The 17861-nt window shown below is 58.4% G+C and overlaps 5 protein-coding genes across 5 annotated transcripts; 4 read left to right on the top strand and 1 right to left on the bottom strand.

The window, feature by feature from the left end:
- Window positions 1-706: 706 nt before the first annotated feature.
- On the top strand, window positions 707-2616 carry C7974DRAFT_137546 (vitamin B6 photo-protection and homoeostasis-domain-containing protein). Its single transcript, XM_046135511.1, has 4 exons — window positions 707-1003; window positions 1067-1158; window positions 1210-1222; window positions 1273-2616. The coding sequence occupies exons 1-4, from the start codon at window positions 905-907 to the stop codon at window positions 2527-2529; spliced, it is 1461 nt and encodes a 486-aa protein (XP_046000748.1). The 5' UTR covers window positions 707-904; the 3' UTR covers window positions 2530-2616.
- Window positions 2617-4857: 2241 nt separating this feature from the next.
- C7974DRAFT_432207 (RGS domain-containing protein) lies at window positions 4858-7347 on the top strand (the record flags this gene model as incomplete). The annotated part of the gene is made up of 3 exons (XM_046144837.1): window positions 4858-4957; window positions 6005-6582; window positions 6631-7347. The coding sequence occupies 3 exons, from the start codon at window positions 4858-4860 to the stop codon at window positions 7345-7347; spliced, it is 1395 nt and encodes a 464-aa protein (XP_046000747.1).
- Window positions 7348-10511: 3164 nt separating this feature from the next.
- Window positions 10512-10953, top strand: C7974DRAFT_389063 (uncharacterized protein). Its single transcript, XM_046141328.1, has one exon. It carries the CDS (start codon window positions 10586-10588, stop codon window positions 10841-10843), a length of 258 nt encoding a protein of 85 aa, XP_046000746.1. The 5' UTR covers window positions 10512-10585; the 3' UTR covers window positions 10844-10953.
- Window positions 10954-11574: 621 nt separating this feature from the next.
- Window positions 11575-12768, bottom strand: C7974DRAFT_373919 (uncharacterized protein; the record flags this gene model as incomplete). Its single annotated transcript, XM_046140129.1, has 1 exon — window positions 11575-12768. The coding sequence occupies one exon, from the start codon at window positions 12766-12768 to the stop codon at window positions 11575-11577; it is 1194 nt and encodes a 397-aa protein (XP_046000745.1).
- A 337-nt stretch (window positions 12769-13105) lies between these two features.
- C7974DRAFT_137507 (RAM signaling pathway protein-domain-containing protein) lies at window positions 13106-16750 on the top strand. Its single transcript, XM_046135510.1, has 4 exons — window positions 13106-13659; window positions 13713-13824; window positions 13873-15786; window positions 15845-16750. Exons 1-4 carry the CDS (start codon window positions 13442-13444, stop codon window positions 16361-16363), a joined length of 2763 nt encoding a protein of 920 aa, XP_046000744.1. The 5' UTR covers window positions 13106-13441; the 3' UTR covers window positions 16364-16750.
- The last annotated feature ends 1111 nt before the right edge of the window (window positions 16751-17861 follow it).

The following is a 17861-nucleotide window of genomic DNA, read 5'->3' as shown; positions in this document are numbered from 1 at the left end:
AAATATAACATTCTAATCACTTGTGGTCGTTTCAAATGTTGTGAATGTTGCACATGATGCTGATCCTCCCAAATCGAGCAAGGTGTGCAAGCCTGTGGTCTGTATGTGCGCACGGCAGTGGTCCACGTGTCCGCCATCTGAAGTGTGTCCCTGGCTGATATGCTACGGCAGTCAACTCGGTCTCCAGATTGTGCCACTGTCAAAAACGAATGCGGATATATCCACCTGTCTGTGATTCGGAAGTATTTGTGAGCTGGTATTCGAAGTAAACGTGATGCCATCTTCAATGAGTCGAGGAGTGGCCAAGATGGAACGTGGCAGTTGAACAACAGCAATGCTCTAACAGACAATGTGAATCGTCTAAGGTGTTTGCTGCCAGAACAGGCGCAACACGTCGGTAGCTGGGTCCCAGAGGGTATGTGTTCTTTCCCCCGCTCGGTTCCTCTCAGGGCATATTCAGACATGTTGCATAAATTCCACGTCCGCTTGGATGGCAAGGTTGGGATCCAAGGACCCAGAGGCAGCCTTCTCGATTGCTGACGCAATGAAATGACTCGCAAGACATACCTAATCAATCTGTATATAACGAGAGAAGATAGCACTTGACAAATCTCTCCGATAAACCTGTCCGAGTGACCTGCACCGGCACGTGGCACGCACTGGACACCTCCCGGTGCCTCAGCAACAGCCCCGCTTGCAATTGCGCCTTGCCGCACAGGACGCAATGCAGTAGCACCGGCCCTAAGCCCGTGAAAGGTATACGTTTGCAAATGGGTCGACGAAGGATGCGCAGGCAGTGCTGCAAGCGGGACCGCAGCAACACAGCCGCTGGAGTCGGCCCCACATTTCCAGCCTCGTCCGCGACGTCGCGCTAGCTTACACCACACCCACTCACGACACCAGCATGCCGGCGCCCGAGCGTCTTGAGATTGTGGAGCAGGATGAGGCAGGCGTTGTGGTCTCGACGTATATCGCGTCGGGGGATTCGCGCGTTGATGTCGTCGTATGTGATTGCGTGTGCAGGCAAGCGGTATAATGACGGTTCGAGACTGATATCTATGTCTAGCTGCCGAAACAGACGAAGGGCTATGCTCAGCAGTTGCTTGATGTGTTTCTACCAGCGGGATATCCGCAGAGCGTGACGGAGGATTACATTCAGTGTGCCTACCTAATCAATGCGTGTCTATCTCCAAGCTGACTCGACCATAGTTACCAAATCTACGTTCGTTGACAGCCTACGTTTCATTCATCGCGCAACTAACACCATCCAAGGACTCCCTACAAGCCTTCTCGTCCTCCATAGCCGGACTGCTCGCCTCCCGCGCCGTCCTCGAGGGCGTCGGCGTCGGCGACTCAACCGCATCCCCCACCAACGCACTGCTCCTCTCCATCCTGCAAGACTCCATGGGCCGCATTGCCACGATCCTCTTCGCGCACCGGCTGGGCACCTCGCTCGAGCCCGAGTGCAAGATGTACCGCCTGGCCGCCGACATCTTCAACGACTCCGCCATGGTGCTGGACTGCCTGTCTCCCGCGTTCCCCAAGCCCGCGCGCGTCGCCGTGCTCGGCTTCTCGAGCTGCTTGAGGTCGCTCTGCGGGGTGTGCGCGGGCAGTGCGAAGGCAAGCTTGAGCGCGCATTTTGCGAAGAGGGGGAATCTGGGCGAGTTGAATGCGAAGGACTCGAGTCAGGAGACGGTGATTAGTCTGCTGGGGATGCTGGCGGGGAGTGTGGTGGTCAGCTGGGTGACGACGCCGGCGGCGACGTGGGCGACGCTTATCGCGCTGCTGTCAGTGCACCTGGCGACGAACTATGCTGCGGTGAAGGCTGTCAGTCTGACGACGCTGAATAGGCAGCGCGCGAACATCGTCTTCAGTCACATCCTGAGCGCTGATGGGGGACCGAGAGTTCTTAGTCCGAAGGAGGTGTCTGCGCAAGAACGGGTGTTCGAGAGAGATGGCGTGTTGAGATGCATTGGCAAAAAAGACGGCGTTCTTCGAGCCAATGGCGAGATGTTGAGAGACGCGAACGATATTGTGGGTTTTTGCAAGATCGGCGTCAGCATGCAAACATTGTTGAGCCGCATCAACACATCCAAGCGCACGGAGTCTGGGGCTTTCGACGCGCTGCCCGTCAAGATCGCCGATTTATTAGATGTCTTCGCCAGTGAAGGTTACATCTTGTGGCTACCTGACATCCTAGGCACAGACACGCGCAAGAGGGAAGCTCTGATAGTGTTGAAGAAGGACTGCACTGCGCAGGACCAGCTCAAGGCATGGATGCACGCATGGATAGTTTCGCAACAGCGCGCGATGAGTCCTTTACTTGCCGTCACTCTCCCGGCCCACAAAAACAACGCACGACCACGCCTTCGAGAGCTTGAGTCATCACTCTTGATGGTGCGAGAAGTCTTCAAACTGTACGCTCCAGCACTGAGAGAGGCAGGTTGGAACCTGGACTCCGCGGCGCTGGAAACCCGCGCAGGAGTCCGTGCAGTCATCGATCGAAAGGGTGATCCCTTCGATCAGTGAGCATCAGGACACACATCACCTTGCAGTGGCACTGAGTCGTAGTCGGCCGCTCGCCGCCAACCAGAGTTTGGACTTGAGTGGATAGCTTGTCCTCCCCCTTGGAAACCCGCACGGCAGCTGCCTTCATCTCTGGCATTCGGGAGATTCTTCCAAAGCAATATGTGCTAAGAAAGATGGCATGGATTTCTTGTCGATCAACGCAGAGCTTAGACACGCACTCAGCAGTGCGGAGACGGTCTGACAGCTTTGACGCGTGTGCGTCGGGGCGGCTTACTGAGCTCAGACGCATCCTGACACAGGCATGGAGAGGGTTTGGGAAGTGTGCCGGGAAGTGGCTGCAGCAGCGACGCGGGCGACTGTGGTTGAAACGGGAAAGACTCGGTGCGGGTATACATGGCTGCCTCAGGATTCCAAAACCTTTTCGTGTGCACACAGTAAACAGCAGTTTCGCACAGCCGGAGTCCTTTACCGTGGAATTCAGCAGATCACACCACACGTCATGCGGACACTTGTTGAATGGACTTGGACCATCTGCTGCACCGTCCGGCACGACGTCAACGCGGCCCAAACGAGCCACATGTACTCAGACAGCAAGAGCGAATGCTTTGCTGACTCTGAATGTGTCCACAGTCAGTCATCTGACCGAAGTGAGTTTTTGTCGGTAAGCATCCGAAACTGGCACCTTCGTGCCTCAGACTGTCAGACAGTAGTGGAGGCCCACCTGTCACGTTTCACGTTTGGTGACATTTCTGGGCAGATTATGTCAAAGCTCGATCTGGAATGATACCGCCGGCAAAATGTGTAATGGCAGCGATGAGGACTAGTGTGTGACTACAGTAGCATGATGCACGCGACTGACTTATTGCCTTTCTTAAGAGAAGCGACAGGGAGTGGTGAACTATGCTGTGCATTCGCGGGGCATCGCAAGGCTTCGCGAAGCTCACGATGCCAAGCGATCTTCGCATCCTCGCCTGAGATCGCGAACGCGGGATGCGGCTGGCCCCAGAGGCGGTGACGGGTGAAGCACAGAACTTACTCAGGAGCCCACCAGCTGCGTCATGGCTTGAAAGCACCGGGCGCGTGTTGGTGATGGAATTTTTTCTGTCACGATTTTGTTGATGGCGCGTGCTGAAACCAGGCGCTTACACATACGAGCGATGCATCAGGCCACGATACAAGCAAACGCCCTCTGCTTCTAGAAGGTCTTTGGAGACAGCCTACCGAGGCAGTCGGAGTGCACGACCCGAAGTGCATCCGCAGAGTTTTGGACAGAATCTCAACACGTTGCTACGCGACAAAAGGTGGAAATGAAGTGGGAACCGTTGCGCCCAAATCATGCGCGAAACAGGAGATTCACGCGGAAGAGATCGACCGTGGCGGACTTGTGGTAGTACTAACAGCTTGTGGTAACCTTCTAGAAATCTAGAATGCTTCTGGAAAAACTCAACGCGCACGGCCGATGTTTGCCGGGAACAAACAACGTAGTCGAACACGGCAGGTGAAACGTCAGCCCAGCTCGGCTACTTTTACGGGCACGACTCAGCAGCGAGACGCTGAGGCACGCAGCATCGCGCGTAGTGGGCTGGCGTGTGTCTGGCGTGGAGCATACTGGCGGTTGACGCAGGTGTGCTGAGACTTGGCCCAAAGAGTTGAGCTTTTTTGGGTGAGTGCCATGGCGGGCATGGTGGGGCGGGTGGATCTACAGTGAAGGGCAGGATGCGGCAGGAATAGATTACGGTAATCAAATGTCTCGAGGGTCGGGCAGAGATTGGAGGATGCGCTGATTGCCCCCAGCAGTAGGGCCAATACCAAGGCGTGTGGCCGTGCGATCCCCATCTGTGGGCAAAGGATGCAACGAGTGGCCAGTCAGAGCCGGGGCAGCATGAGACCAGACCGAAGCGAGCGCTGGCGTCATTACATCCGAGCACTTGGGAAGCCTATTGCCGAGCAAGGCAGCCATTAGCGGGCTGAGGTCGCGCTGCAGGCTGAGGTGGTGGTGCTGTGGTTGCATGATTCACGACGAGGCCGTTGAGGTGACGGGAGGTGTCGTGTCGCACCGGCGGACAAAGAAACGCTGGCACGGCCTTTGTGTGCTTTGTGGCGGAATAGGGTCAGGGCGGATTAGCGAGCGACGCAGCGCGGCGTTGGGACTGGCGGACGGTCGTTTGCGGCGCGTTGAGGGCCAGCGCCTGGGTCAGCCGGGCTGCTGGGACTGAGGTCGCAACGCACAACGACGACGGCGCACGGGGGCTCAATGGCTATATACATAGCACACGTCGAGCGGACGTCTGCTGCTGCGGACGGGCAGACGTGCTCAGGGCACTCGGTATGCCGACTAGGGAGAGACAGCGCGGGCGGCGGCCGGGGCGCCAAGGCGTAATCTTTCGAGAAGGGCCGAGTGAGGGCCGGGGTCGGGGCGAGAGCGGGCGTGCGTGAGTGGAGAGAAGACCGAGCTGGGGCACGCCGCAGTGCGACGCAGCGCAGCGACACAGCAACGCACAGCAACGCAGCAGCGCCGGGGCGACGGCGTGCAGGCGTGCAGCCGCGGGCGCTGGGAATGCTGCGCTCCGGCGGCCGCTCGCTCGCCCGCACCCTGGCCACGCTCGACACGCTGCACGCTGGCACGCTGGGTGACTGGCAGCACACTGGCGGGCACAGCTGGCGGGGGCCGCGCGAAACGGCGGCCGGGCAGCTCGCAGCCCACGGCGCGCTGGGGCGCTCTCTGTAACAGCGACTGTGATGGCTCTGTCTGGCTGAGGTGGCGAACGAGCGCGGCCGACAGGGGTTCCTTCCAGAAGACGCGCGCGGCCGCCAATCATAGCGCGCGCGGGCGCGCTAGGGCGCCGCTAGAAGCATCAGCGCCTGCCGCTTTTGCGCTGGCCGCCTGCACGGGCTGCAGCCATCGCACCCATCGCCCTCTGACATCGAGGCTACCCACCTTTGCTCAAGCTTCGCCAACCGCACCGAACATGCTCCACCCGGTGGGGCCTGGCTGGTGCTGACCTGCGCGCCCGCCTGCCCAGGGCGTGCTAGTCGTGCTAAGACTGCTTCCGCCCTCTCCTCATAACCACCGCTGAGCCGCACCACCGCAGCGTCTGTCTCGAATCCTGACGGCATACTGAACCACGTCTCACGCCCGCGTCACCCGTCGCCCTGCCCCGACACCGCCGCCGCCCTCTGTCGCCCACGCACTGCAGCCAGCCCAGCGCACTCTGCGTCGTCTCGCCCTCGCTCGCCGTCCGCTGCCGTCCGACCCGCTGCACCACCCTAGACCTGTGCGACCGCCCCCGCCGCCTGCAGCCGCCGTGTCGCCTTCGAGAAGCACCTGCACCGCCAGCAAACACGCTCCGGCCCATCGCTGCGCTCTGCTGCGCTCCACCGCCCGCGCTCTCGCCGTCGCTGCACCACCGCCCACGGCTCGATGCTACCGCCTGCGGCGCTGTAGACTTACCCACGCTTCTCCCGCTGCCACCAGGTTCTCCCCGAACCTCGTGCCCTGCCGTCAAGCTGGCGCAGTCTATACGAACCCTTCCCTGTCCCTGTGAGAGCCTGGAAGAGCAGAGCAAAAAGACGGCACGCCGTGTCTACTCGCATTTCTGGAGGACCGTGATGATCTCACGGCGACCCGAGCCCACTGCACTGTCCATCCGCACCAATTCCACCATCTCGTCTCCTGCCTCGTCGCTCGACGACTCCGACGGCGAGGACATCAAGATGGCCCTCTCCGACGGCCAGAAGGCGCCATTGACCGTCTCCATTCCCAAGAACATCCCCAGCCCCCACAGCCGCAAGCCCAACCTGGCCGAGATCCTCGCAAACAACGCACCGCCGCCCTACACATTATCCTCCTTCATGGCCTTTCTGTCGCAGAACCACTGCCTGGAGAACCTGGAATTCACCATGGACGCGTCCAGGTACCGCAAGCACTACTCCAAGATGGTCAACCGCCACCCGGGGACACCCATCTCTCCTCTGTCCGACGAGTGTGCGTACGTCCTCATGCTCTGGCGCCGCCTGATCGACGCCTATATCCGGGAATCTGGCCCCCGCGAGGTATGTCACGTCACTTAACGTCACTGCATTCCATGCTAACCAACACAGGTCAATCTCCCTGCTGAGGTCCGCGACAACCTGCTTCTCCTGTCTGAGTCATACGTGCCCCCTCACCCTTCAACACTCGACGAAGCTGTCGCGAAAATCTACGAGCTCATGGAAGAGGGCGTGTTGCTGTCTTTCCTGAACTCTGTCAGCCCCCAGAGTGCGCACCCAAGCATCATGAGCCACGAGAGCTACAACGCCAGCGTTGCACGCGCCTCGACACGCAGCTATGACGAGCGCGGCGCTCTCCCACACAAGCCGTCGCACGTCCCTGCCCACCAGCGTGCATCAGCACCGTCCTCTCTCACCGCTGGCTTCATGCATTCGCGTCCCTTCTCTCACTCCCGGTTCCACTCGCACCCCACTTCATCTGGTATCCCTGCTACCCGCGTCACGTCTGGTTACACCAGCGGTAGCGACGCCATGACCGATGACACAGGGAGCGCAAGCCCGTCGATGAGCGATCCTCTTACCCCACCAGGAACACCGCCCATGAGTGACTACCCCATGGTCGACTCGGCTCACATCTATGGCGAGAACGGAGGTGCCAGCGGCACCCCCAGCCCCCGCACCAGCCGCGGGGAGCACAACGGCATTGGCGCCGCCACCCGAGACAGTTGGAAGCGCGTCAGCAGCAAGCTTTGGCCGAAGAAGAAGAGCGGTGGCCAGCTGCGAGAGGACGAGCACGCCGTTGTTGATTCGCCAGGGGGTTTCATCTAAGCCGCACCACCACCACCACCCGAGGACACGAACATTTCACCACATTTCCACATTAAAAGCGATCACGGTTACGAACATGCGATTTCAGCGACCTGCATAAACAGCATTTGGGCTGCATACACTCGGCGTTTCGATTAGCCTACAGCGAGGCGAACAGGCGTATACCACAGCCACGACCGGCGTTGTCGTGGCTTTCTAGACATTTTTGGCGTTTGCAAAATTACGGCTGAGGAGAAGACAGCTGGATAGGCGTTCTTGCACTCATCAGTCTTGGCACATGATGACACGAATGGGCGATGCAACTGTATCAATATTCTTCTATTTCTATTGGGGTCTCCTGATGGAGTTGTTTACGAGACGGAGGCTTGGAGTAGATACCACGGCGCAGAGAGCGCGAAGCAAATGAAGCATCTGGCAAGTGCCACAACCCAATGCCGTCACTGCTGTCCAAATGTGACTTCTAATAGTGCAAGCAAAACAACCATGCTCAACCAGCGACTCAGGTCTCTACAAGCACGCAATGCAATTTCCAAAGCACAGCGGCCGGCAAATCCTACGGCAGGCACTCCCAGAACTGTCTCCACGATAAGGCATTACGGCACGCTGACAACCCGTCACGCGCACGATTCGGTTGGTCGCTGTCATGGAGCCCCCGTGTTGCGCCCAAGCACGAATCATCTGCCCCATACATTATGACTTTTAGGGGCCAGCAATACAGGAGAGCGGCCGACGTAGCACCGTGGTGCTCGGTCTGGAACTCCAAACGGGGACGGAGAAGGGAGACACTCTGGTAGCTGGATGGTAGGAGCGTGTGATAAGAGAAACCATACGGATATTGACATGGAGATGAGAAACCGGAGGAAAGATCTGAGTTTTCGAAACGCCTCCCGCTTCAGTTCGCGGAGGCGCCGGTGTTCAGACCGCTGTGCACTACCTACCCGTAGCATGAACCTTGACATCGGCCTCGCTCTTACTTTGCGACGAGCAGACCCAACCGCTCGGCCAAAGACACGTACGATACCAAGCTGTCAGGTCAAGGCGCGTTGACATTGGGCTCCTTTCACAGCAGACCTGCGCCGTCGATCGTCCATCGCTCCGAACTGGTCCGTGCCAATTGACAGCTCCGTGGCCGCCATATGGCATCCCCGGATTTCAAGCTGCGTTCTGGGTTCGATGTGCGCTCTTGGGTCCAACGTGCGCTCTGAGGCTGTGGGCTTGGTGTTGACAAGGACAGCAGGGCCGATCTCCTGCGGCGTGCGCCCTATCTTGCGTTTAGGTGTGCGGACTTAAGGAGTAGGACCCAGAAGTCTGCTTGGCCTGCTGCGAAGCTGCCTGACAAAAAGTCAGGACGGTGTGCATACGGGTACGGTGACGAGGTACTGTTCAAGTTGCTGCCGGGCCGAAGCAGGGACCAGCACATCGCGGCACTTGTTTCCAAACGCAGTGTGTTTGGGCACACATGAACGCATGTCGGCTGCAAAGTTTACAACACCCGTTTCGCCAACGCGTGGGCATGCCTCTCAACATCATGATGCAGCCTGCAAGACAGATACTAGATAGTTACCTTCACGCTTGCTGTCTCACCAAGCTTTGATCATCCTCTCGCGCCTGCGCCGCTTTACCCCAATTCTCTACACTTTCCCCAATCCTTCACTGCTAATCCTACTGTACTTCCCCAGCATCCGAGTACATGATATTAGGTACCGTCCAATTGCGCTCCGCAGCGGTCCTATTGGTAGCGGAAACCACCGCAACGGCATCCACCGTAGCATATTCGACTGAAACCAGGGCTCAGTGCGCGTAAAGCTGCTACACGTGCTGGCGTATGTACCGTCAGGTGCTCCTACCAGAGCTCGACAGATAAACTTCCGCATCCGGCCGCTCGTCCATCAGGCGGGAATACTCAAGTCAGACGTATCCACTGGCGGAGGCATGTCCGCCAGACAGGCCCGATTAAAGTCTCTTCCTACGTGTGGGTGTGCCGTTGCCAGTCAATACTTTTTATCAGCAGTTGAGGCATTTCACACACAAAAAAAAAAGTAGACGGTGGCGGAGCCTAATTCGCAGCAAGCAGGTCCCGCGACCCAACATCCGCAATTGCACCATTGTAGATCGCAGATCCCACTATCTCGATAGATGGGCGGCGGAGCCCGTGCGCGTGACGGTCGGAGAAATCGACTCATAGCAGCCGACTCACACGCGTCGACTGGACGGATTGACTCGTAGGCGAGAAGAGGCATTTTGCGCCCTGGGGGCGCGTCTGCACGCTTCGGGCATTCCAACCCAGTTTCTCCTCCGCAAGTGGAGCGTGTTGCAGATCGGCCCTCAAAGCATACCGAGGCGCAATACCGAAAGGTACCGGAGAGCCTCACTCGGCGACTCGCCCGGTATGAGATCGAGATCGTGAAATGCCTTAGTACTTTCCGATCTGCACGTGAGAAGCCGCTTTGTGCTGCGCTGTGCTGCGCGAGAGCTCGTGCGTGCCTACATGCCACTACCGTCTAATACAGTTCCAGTACCATAGGTACATACCGTACAGTACATACATACAGTACCCTTCATACAGCACCACAGGCATCCACCCCGTTTCCACGCAGCATGTGCTGCAGAATGACGCAGCGATTGTCGCTCGCTGCCAGCCACCCCCTCGCAGGCCCCCCCAGCGATGCTTCCAAACTCTTCTCGAAGCCGTTCGCCGCGCCACAGCCCGCCGTGCCTAGCCGGCTCGTTCGTTCCCCTCTGATCGGCGCTGTGCTGGCACCGCCACTGCTCCGCGGAAACGTGTCTGCGAGCCCTGTTGAATCCTTATTCCCTGCGCTAATCGCTGTGTTGGGATGCAACGATGCATCTCCACTGCACAGGCAGATCGGCGCAATGCAAGGGGAGGAATGGACGGGCGGTATGTAAGTACTCGCCGTGACGGTTGTGGGGCATGTGGTGCAGTCACTGCTGCGGGAGAGAGAGGGTGAGTAGGTAGGGCGTGGATGAGGAATAGGTGTGACGCGGTTGGGTGCCAACGGCTGGCGAGCGTGTAGACGCTATAGGAACTACGACGACTGGACAGGCACTGTGGATACGTCTTCGACGCTCTGCATATCCACCTGATACCTGCAGTGGTCCCTACAGTACATAGGTACTTAGAGTCTTAGACTGCCCGCTGGATACTTTGTAGATCGGATCTCAGTGCACCACTCAAACCCAATCCGCATCCCGCCCTTTCAACCCTTCTCTGCGCTCCATGCACCCAGTGACCGCTCCTCTGTCTTACCTTGCACTCTGTTGCGTTGCCCTGCGCCACGACGTACGTCTTGTAAAAGCAGCGACGCGATCGGCTCTGCGGGGTAGCGGGACGACGCGATTGGGCGCGCTAGCGTGCGGAGACATGGTGCGAGAGAGGACGTGTGGTGTGCGACGAGTGATGTGCATGCGCAGTGTGGGTGGCGACAGAATTAGGGGAAAGCACGATTGGCAGATGATGCGTGGGCTGAGGGGGTGAGGCGGGGCTTACGCGGAGCTTGGTTCGACGTCGGTGGTTGCGAGAGGTGTTTGCTTGTGACAAGGCTGTGCGTGATGTGCTCACTCTAGTTTTAGAAACAGACTAATGGTGTTTTGCTTGTGACGCTTTGTGGGTATCATTTCAGACTACGGTACATGTACATGTCTCCTCCACCATGCTCCCAATCTATCTCGATCAACGACGGTAAATAAGCCGGTTGTTTACAAATGATCGGCTTGGCCACTATGGGGACTATCGACTTGCGAAGTGCCCGGGTGATAGCCATACGTGGTAAGCAAGCCGGAGTCCGATGAACCGAATGCGGAGACATGTCGAGATCGGAGGGCGGACAGAGATCAAACGCATAGACCAGACCGTTTCGTCATTCCGTCATAGATAAGCGGTATTCGAACAGGCGCTATGCAGCTTGCAGTGGAGGACGGGAGGCCGTGCGAACCCAGCAGAGCTGAACACACCACTAGCGATAGGAAGATTGCGGTCAGAGAACCAGTCCTTGGCACCGACGCGCGCCTTCAGGCAGTTGTCGATGTGCTAACGCCGAGAAGAGGATCCGAATGGCTGGCGACACTCCAAGGACCCAAGGCCTTCGGGGCAGCGGGCGGCCTGGCTGAATACATATCCGTTTCCTTAGCTGCATATGTCGCAGAGACTTTGCGCAGGGGCACGGCACGGCCAGCATGGGAGTGGCCGTCCGATACCTCCACGTCGCTTCAAGCCAAGAACGTATTTCCTGCGATCGGGCTGGTCCACTTGCCCTTCCTGGCTGCCTTCATCTCAGCGAACAGTGCTGGGTTGATGCCCTTCTTCTTGCACTTTTTCAGTTCCTCCGGCGTCAACCCACTGATGTCATGCGAGCTCGCTGTCCAGGTACTGCTTGACCGCGAGTTGCCTGTCGAGGGCGGATACTGCGAAGGCGCGCCTGACGATATTGTGTTGGATGCACTTGACGAATTGGAGCGATACGATGTCTGGTCTACCGACACTGTCCGCTCTATGACAAGCCGCTCGCCCCCGCAGTCAGTCCCGACCGAATCCTTTCTCTTGGAAGGCTTCAGCTTCTGCAGGACCCCTCTAGATGGGTGATTCTCTGCAGAGCTTACAGGCGTCGATGGTATTGAATTCATGCTTGCTGTGCGTAACGACTGCGGTAACGAGGCAGGCTTCGGTGGCTCGTTCATCGGCGGTGGTCCCAGGTCCACGTCTGGTGTTATAGGATACTCAGATTCGAGAGTGAACATGGATGGGGAGGGTGTCTCATCATCGAGTGCCTCCGAATCGACCACGGAAGCTGTTGTCGTCACCGAGGCTATCGTATCCAGGGAAGTCCGTCTGCGGAGACGAGGGTGGAGTCGCTGGTTGGCGGGCTTGTACGACACGAGGTTCATGGGGCGCCGACGAGGTGCCGGTTCTGGCGCTGGTTCAGGCAGTGGCTCTGGTGCTGGTTGAGGTGCTGGTTCAGGCGATTGCAGGGCAGACAGCTGCTCTCTGAAGGGATGAGAGTACCGGTAGCGGGGCGCTGGACGTGTCGGTGCTGAAGTTGGTGCTGATGTCGGTACTGATGTCGGTGCCGGCGCTGGCGCTGGCGCTGGCGCAGGAGGTGTCGAAGCTGATGGTTTGTCTTCCGCAACCGGATGGGATCGCAATGGATTCACATGTGACGGACAGCGAGGCGGTGGTTCGCCTGGACTGGGAGTCATTGGCGGTTCTTCATATAAATCCAGGCGTCTCCATGGCACGAGTGGAGGGATCTCCTCTTGATCACCGTAGTCGTCCCCATCTTCGTCGTCGTCGCTGGTGTCGGCCGGCTTGTTGTTTTGGATTTGGAGCTGCTCAAAGACTCGCTGTAGCTCGTGGGCCGCTCGAGGGGAGCGGCGAATAGGAGGCGGGTAGTCGTCATAGTCCATGACGATGTCTGCGCTCTAGTCGATCGTGAGGCTCTCGCTGTGGAGAGGCTGTTGAACAATGACATTCAGATAGCTAAGTTTGGCCCACAACGGCAGCCGATCGCCATGACGAAATCAACGGCCAATCGACGGCCCACCTGCTAGCGTGCGATCGATGGGCGCGGTTGGGGAGCCCGTTCAACGGTTGACGTCCTGCACTGCAAGTGGCTGCTGCGATTGCCAGGGGTGCATTTTGTGGTAATGCAACCTATCAGCGGCGCTGCAGCACGGCAGGCCATGGTGGAGGCAGCGACGGTTGGCCTGGGGCGAGGGAAGTCGCTCCGACTGCCGTCTATTCGCCGATCTCCCCGCGGGAGGCTGCACGAGCACAACGGTGCGGTCACGTGACGTGGATGTTCGCGACCACACTCGACACAGCAGCGACAGAGGCCCGCCTGCACGGCTTCGACGATAGCGGACAGTCACGGGACAGGCCGTGGAGGCTCCACGCTGCAGCAGACAGGACGCGGTTCCAGCGGCGGCGACAGGGCTGCGTTTCCGCGGGCGACTGGCTGTGACTGGCCCGACCACCCATGTCAGGAACGCCGCCGACTAGCGCAAGGTACGCTGGCGCTCTCGACGACACCGCACCGCGCACCAACGTCGCCCCCGACATGTCTGCCCGCCGCTCGCCATGAGCAACGACGCGCCCGTCCCGATCCCGGACGACGAGGTGGTCGCCCTCGCAAAGGCGGCCTTCAGCCACTCGCGCCAGGACATCAGCCAGCGTGGCCCCGACGCCCCGCGCGAGGTGCAGCAGCAGCACACGGGCATTACCATCGACCTGGGCCACAAGAACATCGCGCGCCTGCCGGACGAGGTCGTCGATGTCATCCGCCAGGAGATCGAGAGGTGCGCTGCCGGCCCCCGCCCGCCGCCGCCCTGTCCGCCGCTGACCCCGCCAGGCTCGCCCTCTCGCACAACCTGCTGCAGACGCTGCCGTCGCGCCTGATCGAGTGCCGCCGCCTGCGCTACCTCAACGTGCGCTACAATGCCATGCGCGAGATTCCCAGCGCCGTCCGTCGCCCGCCCGTCCCGCTCGCCCGCCGCTGCTGACAGCCGCAGATTCTCGAGATGACCTCGCTGGAGATCCTGGACGTCAGCCGCAACAAGATCCGCGCCGTCCCGCCGCAGATTGTCAACCTGACCTCGCTCAAGGTGCTGGCCATTGCCAAGAACAAGATCGAGGAGCTGCCCGTGTCGCTGGGCGAGATGAACACGCTGCAGGTCCTCAAGCTCGACAGCAACCCGCTGACCTTCCCGCCGCCCGACGTCTGCACCATCCGCGACAACGCCCCCTCGCCGTCCAACGAGAACGAGCGCGATGCCGTCATCGCCACCCAGGTCAAGAAGTTCATGCGTCAGCAGGCCTCCAAGCAGCGCCAGCGCGCCGAGCTCGAGCGCCTGCGCGTCGAGTCCTCCAGCGACGAGAGCTGGACCGAGAGCAACCCCGAAACGCCCCGCCCCAACAAGCGAGCTGCCGGTGCGCGCTTCCCCGTGCGGCCCAGCGTCAGCACCCTCGACGGCTTCGCAGAGGGCCGAGCAGACTCCCCAGGTCTCGCTGGCCCCCTTATCCCCGGTGCTCCCCCCATCCCCAGCCGATCTCACTTTCGTGTGTCCTCGCAGACCAGCAATAATGGCACCAAGATTCGACCTCCAATCTCGCCCTTGGTCTTGACAAATGGCTTGAATGAGCGGAACAGAAGCCAGAGTGAGGGCGCTGGTCCGTCGACTCACCGTCAGAAGCGCATGGGTATCTACACCAACAAGCACCAGCCCTCGGAGCAGCTTGGCTCCGTCGACGAGCTGCGACGCACCAGCCATTTCCGCGGTTTCAGCCAGGGCATCGTCATTCCTTCCATCACAGCCAACGGTGTTTCTGGGCCTGCCACTGCCATTGGCTACGGCGACACAGGAACGGTCAGGTCGCTGGCGAATCGCCCGCTGTCTGACGTGCGAGAGCACAGGCGCGGATCTCGTGCTCCTGACATCGTTGTCGAGGCTGCCAGGAACTTTCTCTATGCCATATCCCAGCTCCACGACTGCGTATCTCATATGGTCCGTGCTATCAAGCTGACGACGAGGCCAAAGGAGGCGCTTCGCCGAAAGGAAGACTTCTATCGTCGCTTCTCGAGCGCCTATCTCAACATCAGGGCGCTGAGCGACGTTCTCAACAAATTCGGCAGACTTGTCGAAGAGGACGAGGAGGAAGCACAGAGGCTCTCGAGGAGCGTGTACATGTATGCATTACGATGTCTGGAATCGTTCATGTCGATCACCCTCTCTATTGCAGAGAACCGTGTGGAGATCACGCAAAATGCGAACCCGCAGGTTCTACGGACGTTTCTATTTCTTCAACAGGGCAGTTTGATCGAAATGAGGAATGCTTGTTCGGTACTGGGGGCGCAATTCAAGGATACGCTTGAAAGCTCACGAAGACCAAGTGCGGCCGACGCACCTAGCACAGTACGCGCAAAGCCACGGGTTCGACGGTTCCCAACATCGCCACCACAGCGAAGCCAATACCAGGTGCCACCGCCAGTCATCTTGCACAGCAATGAGAACAGCCGGACAAACACAATGAACAGCATCAGCGCTGCTACGCCCAGATCAGGGGAGTCTTTCTCGACTCTGGCTACGACAATGACCCGGTCAAACACGATGAACAGCAGCTTTGACGAGTCTGATGAGGACGCTCAGTTCGACAAAGTCTACCAAAAGCTGAAGCACGCTAGCGAGAGCTGCAGAGCGGCCATCCCCCAAGCCACACGTCTGCTGAGAGAGCAATTCGACGCGTTGCGCCGGGACCTGGATAACGACCATCCTCGAATCAAAGCACTTGCTAGCCTCATTGATAAGAGCAACGAGGTACAGCAGATGACGATTCCTCTTGCGAACCGCCTGTCGCAGATGCAGCTAAAAGACAGTTACACTCGCAACCAGACGGACTTCTGGCAACAGTGCATGGGTTTCATCAAGGTTTGTTTCCCCGTCCCGTTTGTTTCATACAAAGCACCACGGCTTACATTTGTTTCAGGCTTGGGGTGAACTAGCCTCTGCGTACAAACAGCAAGGCAAGGATCACAAGCTTCTGAGCTCTGAGCTGAAGCAGCTGTTGAAACCGCTCCACATGACGGTCAAAGAGGCCAGTGCTGCCATCTACAGTTCTCCATGGTCGCACCTGACGTCCAACAACCCTACCTCAATGGGTCCACCATCGCTGTCATCCATCACATCACGCACGCAACCCCCAAGGTTCCACAATCGGCCAGGCCTAAGCGCTAGCGGGCATCCTTCCTACCTCAGCAACATCAACACCCAGGTCCCCACGGCGAACTCAAACTACTCGGCGCAACCCTACTCGACAGCAAGCCTACTGTCACAAGGGTCAGGTGGGTACGGTACCCCTGCAACACCACTAAGTGCTGCTCTCGGCGCCGCAGCGCAAGCCACGGTGCCAAACACGCCCAAGTTCCCGCCCGGCCACGGATCCGGTACCCTCAATGTCTTTGAACGAGCAGATAGGCTGCTGAGCCAAACATCGCGCCGCATCTGAACACCCGCATCCTGAGTACATTTCCAGCCTCGGCACATTCATTCTTTATAGCGTCTGCATAGTGTTATCATCTGAGCCTTCTTTCCTACATAGTCTGCACATCTTAGCGACGGCGTTGTCCGGGTTCCACTCGTTTGCATGGCATATTGGATTGCATATTGTACCAGGTGTTTGTGGTTATTGGGGTTTATGGCATGGCTGGAGTCTCGGCAAGACTATATGAAAGTATGTATATGTATGGCATGATCTTCTGACGCATTTTCTGCACTGATGTTACTGGAGACATGGGTGATGTGATTGGTACTGAGTGGCATCATCCGACTTGACACTTCATCTCTTAGTCTATGACATGGTTCTGTCGAATACCTACGCAGCCCCGTCCCGAACACGTTCAAGCACCACATTTAACAACTATTACTAAACACCGACACGATAAGGTGACGATAGACTACGAGACGTATCGTATACCGGTTGCGGTACAATTAAAGAGTCAGTCGGGGCATGCATGACCTCTGCTTGCCTATCACTCGCCGGCGCTGTGTGTGTCGACACCGTCTGAGAAAGCAGGACGCCACTTGCTACCTCCAAGTCCACCTCACTAGCCCCCAAGGGGGTCAAGGCTCGAGACGAGAGGCCCTCATCTGGATCACCGTATCAGCGGAGCACCGGAGCAGAGAGTACCGATACATACAAGAAGACTTAGACCGAGCACGGCGACTCCGAAAGAGTACGCAGCCCAGGGAATCTCGATAGTGCAGTCCAGCGAGCGCGACGATGATGCCGAGGACACTGATGATGCCGAAGCTTATCTGCAGTGTGATCTCGGTGCGGTTGCTTGAGGATGACATGCACTTGTGTCAATTGGAGGTGTTGAGTTCGAGGAAAGCGGTCTTCACCAGTGAAGTGTTAGTTGTATGGAGAAAGAGGCTTGAAATCGACGGTCTGGACGAGCGACCCAGCGATCCAAAGCAAGTCATGGATACTTATACGGCTGCATCGAAAGACTTGCTATGGTATGTCGTGCTGATATTTGACCGGACAATTGCGAGAACATGTCTCATGGTTCTTGGAAGAGAACCAAACGGCAATTTCGTCCAATGGGGTGAGAAGCGGCTTGAGGTGCGTGTTGGTAGCTACACACAGGCTGTTCGTCACTAGACAGACTGGTCGAATCTCCTGCTGGTTCAACTCGAATCTCCTGCCGGTTCAACCCTCCCTCCTGTCAATCAAGCACCCGACTGATCTCGGCTATGCAGAGATCCCGCTGGGTTAGTTCTTAGCCCGCTACTTCTCTCCGTGAGCGTAGTAACATCCAGTATCACAGCCTACCCATTCTGAAGGACCGACGGGAAGACCGTCGGCTTTCCGACATCGCTGGTGAACTTAGCTCACAGCTCTGTTCGCTGGCTACACCTAACTCGTCCGGAGGAAGAAGGATCCCTGTATTCTGGTAGGGTGATCCGGCGTACGACCAGCCTGATTTTCACCTGGTGCATCC

Source organism: Boeremia exigua, assembly GCF_020726555.1.
Source record: "Boeremia exigua strain MPI-SDFR-AT-0100 chromosome Unknown C7974scaffold_3, whole genome shotgun sequence".
Taxonomy (NCBI): Eukaryota; Fungi; Ascomycota; class Dothideomycetes; order Pleosporales; family Didymellaceae; genus Boeremia; species Boeremia exigua.
This window is presented reverse-complemented; position numbering and strand designations above follow the sequence as displayed.

Coding starts and splice junctions, on each gene's coding strand:
- C7974DRAFT_389063 (XM_046141328.1), top strand. CDS start 10,586: ATGCACCCAGTGACCGCTCCTCTGTCTTACCTTGCACTCTGTTGCGTT.
- C7974DRAFT_137507 (XM_046135510.1), top strand. CDS start 13,442: ATGAGCAACGACGCGCCCGTCCCGATCCCGGACGACGAGGTGGTCGCC. Junction 13,660..13,712: donor ATCCGCCAGGAGATCGAGAG/GTGCGCTGCCGG, acceptor TGACCCCGCCAG/GCTCGCCCTCTCGCACAACC. Junction 15,787..15,844: donor AGTGCATGGGTTTCATCAAG/GTTTGTTTCCCC, acceptor CATTTGTTTCAG/GCTTGGGGTGAACTAGCCTC.
- C7974DRAFT_137546 (XM_046135511.1), top strand. CDS start 905: ATGCCGGCGCCCGAGCGTCTTGAGATTGTGGAGCAGGATGAGGCAGGC. Junction 1,004..1,066: donor ATTCGCGCGTTGATGTCGTC/GTATGTGATTGC, acceptor ATCTATGTCTAG/CTGCCGAAACAGACGAAGGG.